A 17,884-nucleotide genomic window follows, 5' to 3' on the forward strand; every position below is an offset into this window, starting at 1 on the left:
ATATATATATAGTGTGATATATATATTGTGATACTCTACTGACAGGTCAAGCTAATCTGGCAAACCAATCTGTTTGTGTTTTATCCAACTAAACCCGGTTCATTATCAGTAAGAGTCTCACCTTGTTTGGGGGGAGAATGGAAAAGAGAGACATGAGTTTTTGCTGTGTAACAGAGATAGCATTAAACATTAAGCCGCTTATGGAGAGGACCACAAATCACAAACATTAATGACAATATTTCTGATGCAGCCCCGGGTTGAAGCTGATGTTCTTTATGCTTTGAGGATTAATCCTGGGAAAAATTTTGGCTTCTTCGTAATAATAAGGTAAGCCTGCAAGAGAAGAGATTAAAATTACGAGATTTTAGAATTTCCATTAGAAAATTAGATCATGATAAACTTGAGCAAATATGAATGTGGGGGAAACATTTCTAAGACAAGACCAATGCTTGAATGTACAGTTCTGCAGTTTGCAGACGAGGAGATTTTTGAATCCATATGTCCAACAATAAGATGGTGTGTGAATCACTTTCTCAAATATATTAATTGCTGCAAAACTGTTTTTCCTCTGCATATGGTACCTGTCAGCTTTATACACAGTTTTTCTACAGTTGTTCATACCTTGATGTAGTTGATCAGGAATCAGGATTTTTAGACAAAAGCAAAGTTGTTGCAAAGTAGAAGGAAACTGATAGATTACTTTCAACATTTTATAAGTTTGGCTTTTATATCTTGCCCACTTTACTATAATTAAACAGTACTTTAGTGCAACCAATTAATTTCAAAACTCAGCAATGAGTAGTTTAATCCGAGTACAAACCCAGCTGTTCTGTGAAGGCCTCAGAGGTTTGTTAGAGAACATTAGTGAACAAACAGCATCATGAAGGCAGAGCAACACTAACTACCAGGACAGGTTGAAATTAGGCCTTGAAAAACTGGTGATATTTGTTTCAAGATAAAGTATTGATCATATTTGAAGTTTCCCACAAGTGTTTAATGAGACGCCTCCCAACACATGCGCCAAGATGCTCTAATTATATGAGATCAAAACCCAAATCTTTGGCCTGTGACATAAAAACCCCAATATATGTAGTAGAAAAAGGAAATAAGGATTCTAAAAAGGAGTAAGGATTTAAAAAGATGTGAAAAAGTTAGAGGTGTCGTTTTGCAATCCAAAAGTTGTGGGTTTGGTTCCAGTTTCCTCGTTCGCCTAGCCAAGGTATTTAACCCTACGTTTTCCTACCCGTCAACATGTCGTGAGCGTGTGTGTGTGAGTGAATCTCTAATGTGAAGCTATCTGAGTGGTCAGTCTGACTGGAAAAGCCGCCATATAGATTCAGTCCATTTACCATTTATGTGTTAAGGCTTTGATCCTGTCTGTCAGGCTGCATGTAAAATTGAAACCTCTGGAGTGCTGAACTGTGAAAATCTAAAATTACTTAACAGAAAGTCATCTGTCTGCACAGCTTAGAGGAGTTTAGACGGGCACCAAGCATCATAAATCCTCAGGCTCGGTGGTGTTTGAGGTTTATTCTGTGAAGGACGTAAGAGGGTGACTTCCTGTTTCTGCTTGTGTGTATAGGAAGAAAGTTGCTGCTGTCACCTGAGCACTTTTCTCTGTGCAGCTTGAGATCAGTCTCTTCAAACCTAAGATCAGTCTCACAATAACTCCTCTGGTAGGAACATGTGGGACGAGTCTGTAGGAGCCTTGAGAAACGGAGGATCTTGGACGCAACACAGTCGTCCTGTTTGCTCAGTGGCTCATTATTTCTCTAAAACCAGCAGGATGAACGTTGAGAATACTTCCATGTCTCTAAGGATCTCAAACGCTTGGCAGTTTAATGCTTTTTGTCTGTGTGTTAGCACATGAACAACAATGCATCCAGAGTGATTTGAGAGACGATGAGGGGTGAAGAGGCAATCCTTATAGAAAATCGAATGGCTCAGATGCAATGCCCCGGTAAAACACAATCTCCTGATGTGTGTTGATGTGCAATAGATGTGTCTGTGTATAAATAATAGTTTCTTTATGGACTTGGTAGACTGTGACTTTATCTGGTGCTGCTTTTAGAATACATGATATATTTGGGTGCAATTACCATCCAAATGCAAAAAAGCGTGTCACTTAATGCTTTTTTGCGTGTCTGTTTTTTTTTTTTATTCAAAAGCCGCCTTTCAAGAAAAAATATTACTATAAACTGTAAGCAATTTAGTCTAAGCACTAGTTCATTACATGGGGATTCAAAGTATTCATCATGGCTTTATCCAGAATCTCTAAGATGCTGCTTTTTATGTCCCTTAAGATCTTGGAGTTCAAATTCATGCACTCGTGTGTGCAGACTACTCAGACTGCATTTACTGGTACTAAAGCCAAACCAATCTCTAAAGGCTTCACTTAAATCAAATTGTGACTGCCAGACTCCTCACTAATTTAAACAAAAGGCTAAATTTAACCTGAATTCTACTTTAATTTCAGTACTTTTCTGTGGGCTTCAGTATAAAGCTTTAGTTAGAACCGTTAAGGATTTGAAATTGCTCCTTACTGAGTACATAAAGTTGCCATCAAGCTGATCCTTAATTAACTTGCCATTTGTGTTGCTGCATCTGAAAGCACTATTTATGTTTGTTCAAAGGTGAAGAAGTAAATAACGTTTTGTATAATATGAAGGATTGTCATATAAAACATGCTTCTATGATTTATGATGGATGCCCGTTACTAAAAAGTTTGACCTGGAATGAAAGACATAAAAGCAAACAAAGAGCGAAAGGACAAAGTTACTGCTTGCTGTGAAGTCACCTTTTCTTTTTTCCTGCCTAATAATGACCTGATCAACTTGAGCTGAGTTCAGCGATGTGTCCGAGTTGTGACACATGCTGCAGAATTATTTTTGACGTGTCCAAAAGATCCTTGGCAACCTGAGCCGGCTGGAGATTACGTTACATCTAAAAAGGATGAGAACCTCGAAGCACAAAGCAGAAAGGCCACAACGTAACAACGGTATAAGTGTTTATCATCATACAATTTCTATACTCTTATTTAAAAATGCAAACTCGATGCCCCAACATTCTTAGCAAGGATTTGGTCTATTAATAATTATTGGGGGGATGGGAGGATAGTTTGATATATACGATACCATTTGTAATCTACTGTGTTGATTCTGGTTCTTAGAATTAGTTTAATTTTAACTGTATTTGGTTCTGCTCCTGATAAAGTGGCTAAACGTTCTCATTGCTTTCCAGTCCACACATTAGGTAAAAACAGTCAAAATGCCATTACAAGGCTAAAACCTAATATAACTCATTCATTTGGGACGTTAAATGAGAATGATGGTAGGAGTTTCACTGCTCTCTCTCTCTCAACCTCCTTGCCTTTCAGCCCTATGCTAGGTGAAACAAGCGATTACATTTAAATGATAGATTTAGGGGTCGTAATTTGATGTTGAGCAAAACCACATGACCAAAATTGATGTTCCACCTGTCGGGCTAAAAGCCTTCAGGGAGAGTTTAAGTGCGGCCATCATATTCTTTCACTGCCGGTAATTGGTAGAAATATACTAACAGACAGTAACAAATGATGGGTTAAGAGGCAAGCTAGTCTCTGGATTTGGATAAGCATTCAATCATTGCTTGAGCTGGAGTGCTTTCATCATCACCATTTTTTTTAAGTTTTGAGTCGGAAAAGTAAGGCTTTACTGGTTGTCTGCCTCTGTATGCAGCTCGTTTCTTTAGGTTTTCTTCCTGCCTATTTGTCTGGAATCTGTTGACACGATGTGACATAATGGGAACATATACATTTTTCTCTTGTTACTATCAAAATATGAAAAAAAAATAACAATTAGATGTTTGCATGAATCTGTTCAAGTTTTTTTTTTGTTTTTTGTTTTGCTCTGCTGTCACTAGAATCAGGAAATGACTTCATGTGAAAAAGGGGTTTATGAGATGCTGTGAAACTCCTCAAAATATCAACATTTTAACAATCCTATGTTGTCTAAAATGTCACCAGTTTTAGTTTTACATTTTTAAAAGTTTTAGTTTTTTTTTTTTCCCCACAGTATAGTGAAACCACGGTTCAACTGAGGCACATTTAATTGCTCATATTGGATCAGAAGTGAGCAACAGCTTCTTTATAGCCTTTATTATTCACTCCTTATGTGGAGCCGCTTTCTGAAATGTCAGGCTATTCATTTTTTGAACGAGCCATGTCTATTTTATTTCCGAGGCTTGTATTGATTTGCAGAGGCCCTGCCAATAAATGCTGCAAGAAGAAACACAAACTGCGACTGAAAATTCATCACGCCAAGGCCCGAGTTCATCAGGTGTCATCCATTTATTTAATGTGGTACAGCAACGACACCAGACGAGCTGCTGAAGCTGCAAATGTGAAGATGTTTTCTTTATTTAGGGTGAATGCATTCCAGTGAAATGTCGGTTCTTTTGAAACCGGGCCTGGTGGCTCATTAAAAACAAAGTTAAAACTTGAGACTTTCAGGAAACACGTCTGACATAACGTAGTGTTAAGTTATGATTACAGTCTGGATAATTGCAGCTTCTGCTTCCTTTTAGACTCGATCTGAAAAGAAATATTGGCTGTTTTGTTAGTTTATGAGACATCCAATCTTTGCCTTTTTCCTCTGTGACAAGAGGCTTTAAAGCACTCTGCAATATTTTGTACTCATCATTGTAATTAAACACTGCATATCTGTAGCTGTGGTAATCTTCCTCCTCCTCCGCATGTAACCTTCAGACTCACAATACGTTTTTTTTTTTGTGTGTTTTTCTTTTCTTTTGTGTCTTTGACTTTGCAGCTTACTTATTATTTTAACTTTCTCCATAATGTTGTTTCCTGAGTTGCTGTTCAGACTTGCAGTTGCCATTTAAAGTCGTTCGTAATTTATCTTCTCTCACTTTAGTGCCGATGAGAGATTTGATGCCACGTTTCATACAAATGTGCTGGTGAATGCATCAGGAGCCTGCCAGTACATCCCACCAGGTGAGATATTCCACATGTGATGTTTGGCCTGTCTCTGAGTTGTATTTATAATCGTAGATTAGAAATTTAAATGAATTATATTACAGTGCAGATTTATTAATACTGAATATACATTGTTATAACATTGGATATTTTCACTCTGCACTACTGGGATAAATTGAGAGATTTTCTTTTTTTTTTCATGAGTTGGAAGTACATTTTTATTTTAACTTATTTTCCTTTAAATTCTGAGGTTTTAAAATTAATCCCAGCATACAATGGGAAAACACTTAAAAATGATTATTAATTACATTATCCAAACCTCTTCACTTATACGTCTTTAAAGTCTTATATACATCTCTGTCTCAGTAGATTCAAATATCATTGTAACTTTTTTCTTAGAAATTCTGTTCAAAAACTAAAACTAATACATTATTTAGCAAATGTTATCTTAATTATAAAATTTGTACTTAGTGTAACAATCAAGGGAGAACAAAAAAAAGAGTTTCACACATACATTTTTGCTCAGTGAAAAATATATCCATGTATTTTGAAGTTGAGTCACTAATTGGTCAGGCCTCTTTTTTTTAAATTAGTTCATCAATGTGGTATGACATGGCATAGAGGCAAAACGTCAAATCAGATGTTGGTTGAAGAGGGAACACATGGCGAATTCAGCCAGCCTCTCCATTAATGCTCGTCACAGCAAAGGGCACCACGAGGTGCAATAAAACGACCTGGTGTAATGGCTTTATACATTATTGACTTTGGAAACTTCACACTGGACCTCGAGCAACATGGATTCTGGCCTCTCCATTCTTCCTCCAGTCTTTGTGGTGTAGATCTTCAGTACAATGTTATCTGAAAAGGACACTTTGGTCCAATCAGTAAGCATTTAGTTTTCGTCTGACTGTTCACTCAACTTCCCCTCAATAAGTTTATTTCTTAATGGCTTATGACCATCAGTGACAATCTGGTGGACAAGTGAGACAGCGGTTTTCTCCATGATCGAGTAGGTCAGATGTTTCTGTATTGAACATCTCTTTTAGTTGGCCTTATTTAAAGTATTATTCTAAAAACTTTTTAATAAACAAGTAGTAATCATTCAAATCAAACCAAACCAAACAACTTTTTTTTAATTAATAGTTTGTTTTAAATATTTCTTATTTTATTGGGCTCCACCTGTTCCTTACAAAACAAAACTGTTTAAGTGACATTTTTAGTGCATTGTGCAAAAAAAAAGAAAAAAACAAAATTGGGTGAAAAATAAAAGTACTATATTTACTCCTTTCAGGTATCCTGAAGAGTACGTGCTATATTGATGTCCGGTGGTTCCCATTTGATATCCAGAAGTGTGACCTGAAGTTTGGCTCTTGGACCCACAATGGCTGGCTCCTGGATCTTCAGATGATGGACGTGGACATTTCTACATACATACCCAACGGAGAATGGGACCTCGTAGGCAAGAAAAGCAAAAAAAAAAAAAAAAGCAACTTAATTCAGTTTCTCTTTTATACCTATTTATGCATTTTTCTTTTTTGAGGAAGGCATTTTGAGAGGAAGTTGGATGTTTACAAAAAAAAAATAAATAAATAAACTCAGGTACTGTATTTATTATATTTATCCCTAAGAGAAATTAAATGTCGTCGCTTCATATAATCCAAGTAATGCTGTCGACAGGAAGAATCTCCGGTAGCAGCCGGCCTTGCAACAAATCTGGAGTGGCCCCTCACTGAAGACATTTGCTGAAATTACATGATTAAATTTGATGTTGAGTGTAATTTAATTATACTCAACATCTGAGCAGCAGAGACAATATTCCGCATCGTGTCCTGAATGACATCATCAGTTGTAGCCAAGCGAGCACCGTTAAGCCACAGCATTTTGTTTTTTGCTGCTCCACTTTAAGTCTGTCTGGCCGTGTCATTAGAAAGCTGGGCAGAGACACTTTAGCATCTTTGATTGATGGAAGGGATGGTTTGAACTTCCTCCTTCTCCGTCTGTTCTATGGTCCCATTCTGCATCCACGAAGCCTTTTTTTTCCCCCAACTCCTCTGGGATTTGAGGTTGTTGTTCAGGTGTTATTTGAATTTTCTGGATGCTACTTGGCTGCTCGCAGTTGAAAAAAGCAATACCTTGTTGCCACTGCAACTGTCCGAAAATGAAAAATTAAGAGCAAAAATCCATCCAGCTGCACAGCATTCAAAACCAGAGGGAATAATTGTCCAAACAAAAAAAAAAAAAAAAATAATAATAATAATAATGTGAACAAAAGTGGAAAGAGACCAAATCACAACTAACGTAGCAGAGCTACTTCAACATGCTGCCACCCGGAGCAGCACAATTCTAATACCCAAGGACAATAAACAAATATTTTATTTAGTACACATGGCTAACAAGACTTTGACTGTGATTTTCAGCCTTCACAAGTAGCTTCTAGCATCCTCTAAGCTGTGAGATTTCCAGTGAGTATCAAAGAGCTGAAACAGTGCTTCAGACTTGGTCTGCCTTTAAGGTAACCCAACAGATTGGACACAAGGCTTCAAAATCTTCATTATTAAATTAAGAGGGACCTTCAGACAAAATATTCAGCCCGTCTTCAGATATTGTTTTGACAACCAACTGCCAAAAATGGAGAGCTACCAACTTGGAAAGTTCCCCAGCCCCTGTTCTAATTCAACCAAAAGCGATCCACACGTATATAGTTTTAACAATCCGGACAGTTTTCTTCCTGTATTAATTTGTTAAGATTTGCTGCTTAGATCTTAAAATGATTCTCTGTTTGCCTTGGGTGGAGGTTGCATAGCTCCCTTACAGATAACAGGGGAAATATCGAAGCCATTGCTTAAAGGTGAAAAGGGGGCGCCAACTGTATTCATAAAAACCTTGGCGTCTTTCCGCAGGGTTGTGTTTACTTAGTTTTTAATTACTAAATATTTTGTCACATTTGATGAAGTAAAAGCAAAGGTTGAAGTAGCACAGTTATCACAAGATCCCTATACAAGTGTAGAAAAATTAGAAATTACTTTTAGTGAAAGACTATTTCCACCCATCATTCATCAAGGTTAGTCAGGAATCTATTGCGTCTCAATATTTTGTCAATTTTTACCATATGTGCTCATGTAACGACCAAACCACCTTTTACAAAATACACTTTTGTTTGTTTTTCTTTTCTTTTTAAATTAACCAGCCCACTAGAGTCATCTTTTAGGGAGAAGTGTAAAACCATAGCTGTAGAAACTGAAAGATGACGCCCTGAGACACTCCGGCTCCTCCTCCACATGTTAATTGCAGTCATGAATTTACTTTACTGTCCTGGCAAGTTATTATTTTTATCATTTGCATTTTAAGAAATTGGATTCAATTCTGTTAAATTTTACGGAAATGTAGTGTTTTATTTTCAATGAGAAAGCAGGGTTTTTTTTTTTTCATAGATGTTATTCTCATTATCATTTTGTATTTATAATTCTCCTGGTCATCCAACAGGGAGAATTTAATACTTCAGGACTCTTGTACTTGTAGCAACATCTATTGTGAATTGCAGACTTTGATGTGTTGAGAACAAAACCTTTTTTGTTGAAACATTTTGGTAAATTCTCATGTAGAGGCACAGTAATAAGAACCTTTTGTGAACATAGACCCTGAAATTGTACCAAAGTTTTAGCTGAAACTCTTCTTCTCCGTTCTGCAACCAAATCGACACACAGGAGGCTCTGTAAATGCAGAGTGACGTGTTAAAAAGGCAGATCCTGTTCAGCAGTCCTGTTTACCTCGGCTGTGACGCACTGTTGTTAACTCAGCTGCCGTTTCTTTCTGCCATCTTCTCTGTCTCTGGGAAATGAAAGATGTCACATAATCTCTTCCTCAATTTTTGCTAATCAATGGCCAAGAGAAGCAGGACAAAGAAAGATGCAAGCGTAGACTTGCACACGAAGTGAGATCACCCAGCTGGCCCCGGAAATGTGTGTGTGAGTGTGTGGGGAGTATTTTGGTTTGTATGGGGTGACAGCTGGTCCAGCGATGGTTCACTTAATTCAGAACAGTCAAGGGCCAAACTTCCCAGGAACACAAATCATCCCGGTGCTTCAGAACAAACCACAGCAGTGTCAAGGCCGACACACACACACACACACACACACGCATATATAATCAATCTGAATCTGCAAGTCTGCAGTCCATCAATTTAATAGGTGGCAAACAAAAGCTACGTTCTTTCAGAACCAGGTGACAAACTTTGAACGAAATAAAATGAGATCCATTCAATTTATTTTAATTTCATTTCTGCAGGAAATTAGTTCTTTTAGCAAGAGGCTTGAGTTCTGTTTGTGCTGCTGACTGTTTCAGACAAGACTTTTTCTCACAAATAGAGTATAAATATTAAAACGTGAGAAAAGGTTAAAAGTGGTTGATATGGGTGGTCTGTCATGCCCAACACAATCAAATCTGTGGCACTTCAGCTTGATTTTGATTCAAAACTGATTGCTAATTGTGGTCCAGACTTGTCTCAAACACACACCCACACACTGATTAATAGTGAAGTGATTAATACGCATAGTTTCATTATTTCACCATCATTTCAAAGTGCAATACTTGTACCGTTATCTTGTTCTTTTGATTGAAATTGGCACTCAGAATCTACACACGCACACAAACACAGTCTCTAATACAAATTCACGACCTTGTTTTGATACATCTGTGACCATGATGAAGTCATTTTCCTTTCTGTTTCAAGTTTGACAAAAACACAGATAAATTATGCAAATGGTAATCTAGAAAAGAGATGGACACTTCCTATCTGGGAATACTGCCGCTGCTTTTAGTTTGCGTGTGCTAAAGAGAACATTAAGGTTAGCAGTCTGCTGCGCTCTGAGCAAAGGTGGTTACAAAGTCTTGTTTAGCTTTAAAAACATCACTGCAGGTAAACGTAAAGAGAAAGTTCATCCAGGACCACCAGCCCCAACATCAGAAGCTGGACTTTGGTGCAAAACCTGTATAAGTTTTTTTTTTTTTATTTGTTATTACCTTCGAATAAATGCTTTCTTTGAAGCATTTCTGTCTGTAAAAGGCACAAGAGAACAACATTCTGACCTCTCTGTCCATTCTACAGTCTTTCTTCAATGGATTCTAAAACGTCCAGTTTGTTCAACCTCCGACATTTATTGCCTTCTCATCTTTTTGTCCTCCAGGTGTGCCTGGAAAGCGCAACGAGTTGTACTATGAGTGCTGCAAGGAGCCCTACCCTGATGTGACGTTCACTGTCACTATGCGACGCAGGACTTTGTACTACGGCCTCAACCTGCTCATCCCCTGTGTGCTGATTTCTGGATTGGCCCTTTTGGTTTTTCTGCTTCCAGCAGACTCTGGAGAAAAGATCTCACTGGGTACAGACCGAGACACCAGCACAGCCTTAAACACAGTGAAACAATCCCACACTAACACAAGAGGAGACCGACTCATAAACTTAGACTAGAATATACTTGTACATCTTTCCTGCCTCAGTACTAGCAGGTCTCAGCGGTGTTTCAGAGCCATCTATTTGTCGCTATGCTATGCTAATACTGGCATTAAAGATGTAGATTAGCATTCAAGGTGGCCGTTCATTGGCAGATGAATAAAAAGTCGATCATAAACACAGCACAAGATAATTACAGGGACCCGAAAATGCCAGCTTGATTTTAAATGGCACCTTCTGAGACAGGGTCAAATTAAATGAAAACACACAAACACTCCAAGATAAATATACCTTTTTTTTTTCTTTTTCAAAACCTGTGATTATGTCAGAAGTTGCATTTATTTTTAGGTCTTATAAGTTGATAATTAGCAAAAACACGGACAGACGATGACAGCAGTCCTCCAACGCGGTTTCATCTTCTTTCTCTAGGTATTACTGTGCTGCTTTCTCTGACGGTGTTCATGCTGCTTGTTGCAGAGATCATGCCTGCCACTTCAGACTCTGTTCCTCTAATCGGTAAGACATCCTTTGCCGGTAATTAATGCTCATTAAAAGAAAAGGGAGGTAGAAAAATGATTTGCAAGTGTACCAATTTCCAAATTAGTGAATAGCAATCATCAATTAACCTAGTTTGGTAGATGCAAGGAAGATTTTGAAAGATAATTAAGTTCATTAAAAAAACAAAAAACAAAAAAAAGTTAAGAGATGTGCCGATAAATTGCTCGTTAGTCATTAAGCTATTTAAAAATGAAGTCAAAGGAATCAGAGATTTAGGAAAATATTTCATATGTCCAGGTGAGTCACTGACTTTAGTTGGTCTGCTGCAGAAAGACTTATCATAACACAGCACATTTTCTACGTTTATCTTTTCGAGCTTTCCACATTATGTAACATAATGGATTTGGTGAGTTTGGCATTCTCTAGGAAATGTACACAGAGACGTCCAAATAGTGTCATCTATGTATTACTTTTTTGACTTGTCTTTTGACTGACATGGGAAGCAGATAAATTCGTGACTGGAAGGCCGAAAACATTATAAAAACCACGTGTAGGTAATCTACCACAGAACTGTGATTTCTTCATCTCCAACACAATAACATTTTACTCCAGATGTTTTTTTGTTTTTTTTCCTCTCTCATTTTTGAGTCTCTACAGCCTAGAGAGCGCCACAACAATTTTCTTTCCAATCACACTTATAGATCTTTTGTCACAACAGTCTAACAGAACATTTTTTTTTTTTCCCCCCCTGAATGATTTGTTGCAAGCGTGGAAAAGATGTGCAGGTGTAAGGTGGATGTTTTATTGTCTCTGCAGTATCTGAAGATTACACTCATTGCTGGAGACAAACATTGAGTTGCGCCGTCTAAAACTGTGCTGCTGACACACACACACACACACACACGAGCAGACGGGACGGCGGGCTGAGAGACGAGAGGGAAAACAGCAGTTAAAATAGTTGCTCTGCATCATCTGGTAGCTCGGTGATGGAAAACTGAGCCATTAGCAAAGTTTCCTTCATGATGTGTGAGCTCACTGCAGAAAAAAAAGTAGAGCTGATGCTCAGTGGCAATCCAGTTTCCGCTTGTGGTTTAATATGGAAATGTATGATAATTGGATTAGTCTGAACAGCTGTGAAACAGAAGCTGCATTAAATGCACATAGACAGGGTTCTGCAAATCAGCACACACCTATCATAATCTATTTAATTTCTTTATGTCTGTCTATGTATTTTGGATAGTTTATTTCTGATTTTTTTTTTATAATATCCACAAAAATCCCTTCAGTATGAAATTGTGGTGCTAGTTATAAATTATGTTAATGACATGGTTTTCATTACCCTTACAGGGATGTATGATGTAAATGTTTCGTTTACTTTCAGCTCAGTACTTTGCCAGCACCATGATGATTGTGGGCTTGTCTGTGGTGGTAACAGTCCTGGTTCTTCAGTTTCACCATCACGATCCCAGAGGGGGGAAAATGCCTAAATGGGTAGGTCAAAGGTGCTTGTGAAAGTAAATAGATATGGAAAGTCTAAAATAAAGTATTGCTGCCTCTCTGGAGCACCTTTTGTGAAGTTTCGGTTCACAAAGATTTGAGTTACTCAAGATTTCTAGGTTTTATTTCTCGTCGTGTTTCTGCGAAACATTTGGGAATTATTGAGTCGTTGGGATGGATAATTATGATGCACGTGATGTACCTAAAATAGTAGTTTTAACTATGAAACATTTCTATGCTCTAGTTAACTAAAGTGAATATTTGGAGCTTTTTTTTGTTGCTGACTACTCAAAGCATTTTTTCACAAGTTACAGTTTTTCTCTCCACATCCATACATGCACTTCAGTATATTGTTGGAGGAGCCTGGAATTAAACTCACAATCCTCCAACAAGCCAAAACTAATCCTTCCACTCGGCCACGGAGAGCCATAAAAATCTGTTTCAAGCCATTTTCTACCTCGCTTTCTTCTCTTTGCACTAAATCCCAACATATTGACCGTGTTACTGCGAGCGTGACCTGTGCTTTGTTGTTCTAGTTTCTTTTTTGATGTATGCTTGGAACAATTTCGACAGACCAGTCATGATTTTCTACAAATGTGGGCATGATGTGCTGCTTTTTCCATCTTTAACCCTTCTTTGTGTTGACAGATAGGTTCTATTTAAGGGATTTCTTAATTCACATCTTTTGCAGTAAACAGAACTGAGAGCAGATAGAAAAACTTAAAGGGGTAGGACGACGTAAAATCAGCTTTAAGCAAAACAACGTAGACAATCATAGTTAATTTAGTTATATCTTCACATACAGTCAGTTTGATTTGGTAGCTTTTTTCTCCCAAATAAATGGAATAATTGTTTAAAAACTGCTTTTTGCGTTTACTCAGGTTATTGTTTTCTGATAGCATATATTTTTTTTGATCATCCGGAACATAAACATTTTTATGCCTGTTTTGTCCTTCCTTTAAACTCCCATATTCCCGTCAACCAGATCCGTGTGATTCTACTGAACTGGTGCGCCTGGTTCCTCCGCATGAAGAAGCCTGGGGAAGAAAATAAACCAGCAGTGAGCTCCAGTAACCCTCCAACGTACAAGTACTCTCACTCTCCTCCACACCACACCAGCGCCACCAGCATCCAGATGAGCACGATTCCAGGGCAGGCCCAGTCGACCGCGACCAACGGCAACATGAACCTGTACTTTGGCTACCACTCCATGGGAACGGACAACCCCGCCTTCCCACCGAGCACCGACTCAGGCCTGGTGACGTGCGGCATCGGCAGTGAAGGGGGCGGAGGGAACCACCTGAGTGGCTCCTCCCAGCCCGACATCCACTCGGACCACACGCGGACAGTGCTGTTGGAGCAGATCCCGGAAATCTCCCTCATCCTGGAGGAAGTGCAGTACATCGCCAGGCGCTTTCGAGACCAGGACGAGGGGGAGGAAATCTGCAGCGAGTGGAAGTTCGCCGCCGCTGTGGTGGATCGCTTATGCTTGGTGGCCTTCTCGCTGTTCTCCATCATCTGCACCTTCACTATACTCATGTCCGCTCCAAATTTCATCGAGGCCGTGTCAAAAGACTTTACATAAAGCTCATTTCTTGCCACTCTGAGAAGGAAAAGGAAAATTGCTTCAGAAAGAATCCAAACATGTTGGTATCTATACTATAGAAAGATCCTGAACTTCTTCTAGTTAAAGCCTCACAAGCTGATACACTCTGTACATAAGATCTTATTGTGTCGTTGCACTTTTCTTTGTGCATTTTTTCCAAGATTTATTTTTCTCCTTGAGGTGGCTTTCCTAGCATCATGCAAACAGTAGGATGTTGATGCTTGAGGCTGTTAATAGTGTAGAAACTCACTTTGACGCACTTTTCACATTTATTCCTACCACTCCACCTCGTTTACCTGCCACCGCTGTGACGTCACGTCCTATCAGAAAAGCGTCCTCACAAACCTTAATTTTTCTGTTTTCCCCTCACATCCCTCTGTTCATCCACCCTTACAAACTTTCAAAGAAGGATTCTCACATTACAGTCCTGGTCTGGATACACAACACAATGCTGTTTAATTTGTTGAGAATGGATCGTTTTTTTTTCGCTGTTTGTTCTGTAATTAGGCTGCAGCACCGTATTAGTTTCTGCTTGAATCTACCTGTGAATTCCTTAGCTGGTAATTCAGTCGGATATTGTGGATATATGTTTGTTTTTTTTTTTATTAAGTGGAATTTCTTTAAATGTGTTCATGATCCAAGTTAAATTAAAATTTGTTCACATCTGGCAGTTGTGTGTACAGTACAGCGGTGAACACACTGGAGATGGATTCTGAAAAGACCTGCTAAGACCCCAGTAGGAGGTTGTCTGGACTTTTGTATTTGCATTAGTTTGGCCAGTCCTTACTGGGACAAACTGACTCAACTCATACATAATTTATTTTTATTTTACTTTTCCTAAATTGCACCTATTACGCTGCATTATTGAGCCCATCAAGAGTTATAGCAGGTATAACTACCCAAAAATGAAACTCAGAGGATTGCTGACTAAATGGATGCCTGAATAAAATGGTTGTTAGAGTGACTGAACGTGTATGTTACAGAAAAATATGCAGACGTGTTGATGCTCTGTTTCTTGCTCAATGATATGTACACTTTTTTATTTGTAGATGGTGTTTTTCTCTGATCTAATAATGTAAGACATACTTCAATCGGACGGGTGTCGTTTTCAGCTACTCTGCTTTCAGCAGAACCGGCCAGGATGTACGATAGTACCGGGTCCGGACAGCGCCTGAGTCTCTCTTGACTAGCACATCAGTACCGCTGCAAGTTAATTTAAGACCCTTGAAATTACTTCCAACGTCTCTCTCCCGTATCACTGCTGGATTTTTTAATTTACTACATCTCCCTTTGCATTTCCAGTCCATCTCATTTCTTCTTTAAGTATTAATCTTTTGAGTCGCTCTTTGAGCAGCTCAAACCCAGGTTCTGTATCCACAAATGTAATGAGAAGAATTTTATCGGTGTGGGTGAAAGTCATGCTTAATTGTGACTATGCAGTTTTTCAAATTGTGAAAATATTTATTTTTCAATCCATTTACTGACTATATTTAGTGCGATTAGCTGAATCACTTGCGTTTCTCACTAAGCACTTTTGAAGTGTTTGTCGCATACTGTGTTATATTTTGTCATATGCTGTCAAAAACTCATGATATAAAAGAAACAACTTTTGACTAAAAGACAAGGTTTTAAATGAGTTCTGAGGAAAGGTCAATCCCGTTGACATCACATTTGGCCTAAATCTTTTGTTACAAAAAAAAAAAGCAAAAGACAAACCCTTTGCTAATCTCTCGCAACAACATGCAACACGGATTACTGGGTGACTGATGTAGAAGATTTCGAGTAAATCCGATTTTTTTTATTTTTCCCCAATCGCCCTCTCTGATCCTGAGTGGCATAAGACAAATATATTCCAGCTTGTCATGCACAAAGGTGAAACTCGGATGTGAGATTTTACCATGATTGGAGATGTAAGCGACACCGATTAGGAATAAAAGCATCGTGACCCAGCACAACTGCTGCAGCAGTAGATTAAGTACCATTACATTAAATCAATGGACCAGGAGCAGACAAAGCCTCACCACCTGATGATTAACATCTATGCTTGTTGTTTGGATTTGCAAATGTGCTGTCCTCTCTGCCAATGACGGACACACTGGAAATGTGGAGACGCGTACAGAGAGCGCTGTCAACGACCATGTTTCATTTTCGATGTGACTTTGAAAAACGATGAAGCCTGATGAGAAGGCACTTTGAATTTCTTCTGGAAATTTAAATATTACAATCTTTCAAAGGTAATTTAGGTCAGAATGCCTCGGTCTACAAGCAACCAGCACAGGTTTTGTTTCTCACTGCCAGTTTGATGACAATAGAAGCAGGGTAGTTGTTGAGACATCAACTTTGGCTTTGGAATATGTTTTTGCAACAAAAGCATAGATTTCATCCAGAGTTGAAGTTTATCTTCAACATGAAAGAAGGCTTTAGGTAACAATAAATGATAAAAGTTTGATATTAGAGACAGAAAATGCTGAACTGCCGCAAGGAGGATGATATTATTTAATTGTATGTTCAACCAGAATTATATGTTGTTCATATTGTGTATTTTTATTTGTAGTCGGTGCCTCTCTTATCAGTATGCATAATTCTCCTTAAAAGATGTTCACAAAACCTCACTGTACATGCCTATTTTATGAGAAATAAACAAAAACTGACAAATAAAACTATTATGTGGCTTCTTTTTGTGTTTCAAGGCAGCAAACTGATTTATTTTTGTCTCAGATCAAAACCTCTGGGTTATTAGCAGAAGTAGCTTCTGTCATTTTTTTTTCTGCATAGGTTGTAAAGTCACAGAGAGCCTGATCTTAAAAGATTTCACATAAGGTATGTACAATCTACAAAGATCTCATGCGCAATTGATTATACGTGCAAAAGTGGTGTGTTCCTTCCTATTTAGATTAGGATTTTGCATGTGCCGTCTGTGTTAATGGAAGAGAAGTAATACATGTGTTACGGTAAATATGTTCCTGACGCCAACAGTCATTTCACACACAGTGGGTTAAATATTGCAAATAATAAAGAAGTAGGCTTTCAATTTATCCAGGTTCTTACTAAATTACTCCTGCCCCTTATATTGTGTCTCATTAGAACAACAATCTTCCTCATTCTTCCTGGAAAATTTTTGTCACTGACAAACAGAAAGTTGGTAAGACTTTTGAAATCCTAGAAAAAGATTTATTGTTTTATAATTACAAATACAAAGCAGAAAAGCAAAGAATGCATTTGTGTCAACCTCACAAATTGAAAACACACATTTCATTTGAAACCAGCTACAGCTGCAAACCCTGTGAAGTATTTCTCTCCCAGGTATTCCCATCTGGAAGCTGACATTTTTGCCCCTTCTTCAGACAATAATCTAACCTTGACCAGATTGGACGAAGAGCAATTAGTTTTCAAATTGTGCTATGGATTCTCAATCAAATTTAGGTTTAGGCTTTGAGTCATTCCAAAACATGCATGGCACCAACTCTGCAAGACAGAGTTTAGAAAGTCTGGCTGAGCTAAATTTTTCAGTTTCCAGCATGAGTCATGGGAAGTTAGATGCAACTTAAACTACTTGGTGGATCCGATTTTAGGCAAGACATTTGGCATCTTCCACATACAAGCACAGATATAAAAAAAAATGCAAGTGAGGTCAATATTTTTTGCTCCATTTGGTGGCAATATTGGTGCAAAATTACCTGTGACAGAGCCCTGTGAAACAGTTTCTCTAATGTAAATATTACACACCTGATCCAACTTTGGAATTGCTTGAATGTGGAGCAATGTCACTCTGACACACTTCTGGTTCATTTCATAAATTAGCTGCTTGCCTCCCAAACAGCACTGCTGTGGCCCTGTAGCCTCAGATGTTTTTCTCATTAAT

General features: G+C 38.3%; 1 protein-coding gene across 1 annotated transcript in view; it reads left to right on the forward strand.

Annotated features, from left to right (window-relative positions):
* LOC106961693 (neuronal acetylcholine receptor subunit alpha-7-like) overlaps window positions 1-16,682 on the forward strand; it is a 42,412-nt gene extending 25,730 nt beyond the window's left edge. The window contains exons 5-10 of the mRNA XM_015055587.1: window positions 4,911-4,990; window positions 6,264-6,431; window positions 10,156-10,350; window positions 10,851-10,937; window positions 12,301-12,410; window positions 13,402-16,682. Of these exons, the coding sequence (XP_014911073.1) occupies window positions 4,911-4,990; window positions 6,264-6,431; window positions 10,156-10,350; window positions 10,851-10,937; window positions 12,301-12,410; window positions 13,402-14,001 (1,240 nt within the window). The 3' untranslated portion in view covers window positions 14,002-16,682. The remainder of the gene's footprint in view (window positions 1-4,910; window positions 4,991-6,263; window positions 6,432-10,155; window positions 10,351-10,850; window positions 10,938-12,300; window positions 12,411-13,401) is intronic.
* The last annotated feature ends 1,202 nt before the right edge of the window (window positions 16,683-17,884 follow it).

The sequence above is a fragment of the Poecilia latipinna genome, unplaced genomic scaffold (assembly GCF_001443285.1).
Source record: "Poecilia latipinna isolate Pla-1442-1.1 unplaced genomic scaffold, P_latipinna-1.0 Scaffold1324, whole genome shotgun sequence".
Lineage (NCBI taxonomy): Eukaryota > Metazoa > Chordata > Actinopteri > Cyprinodontiformes > Poeciliidae > Poecilia > Poecilia latipinna.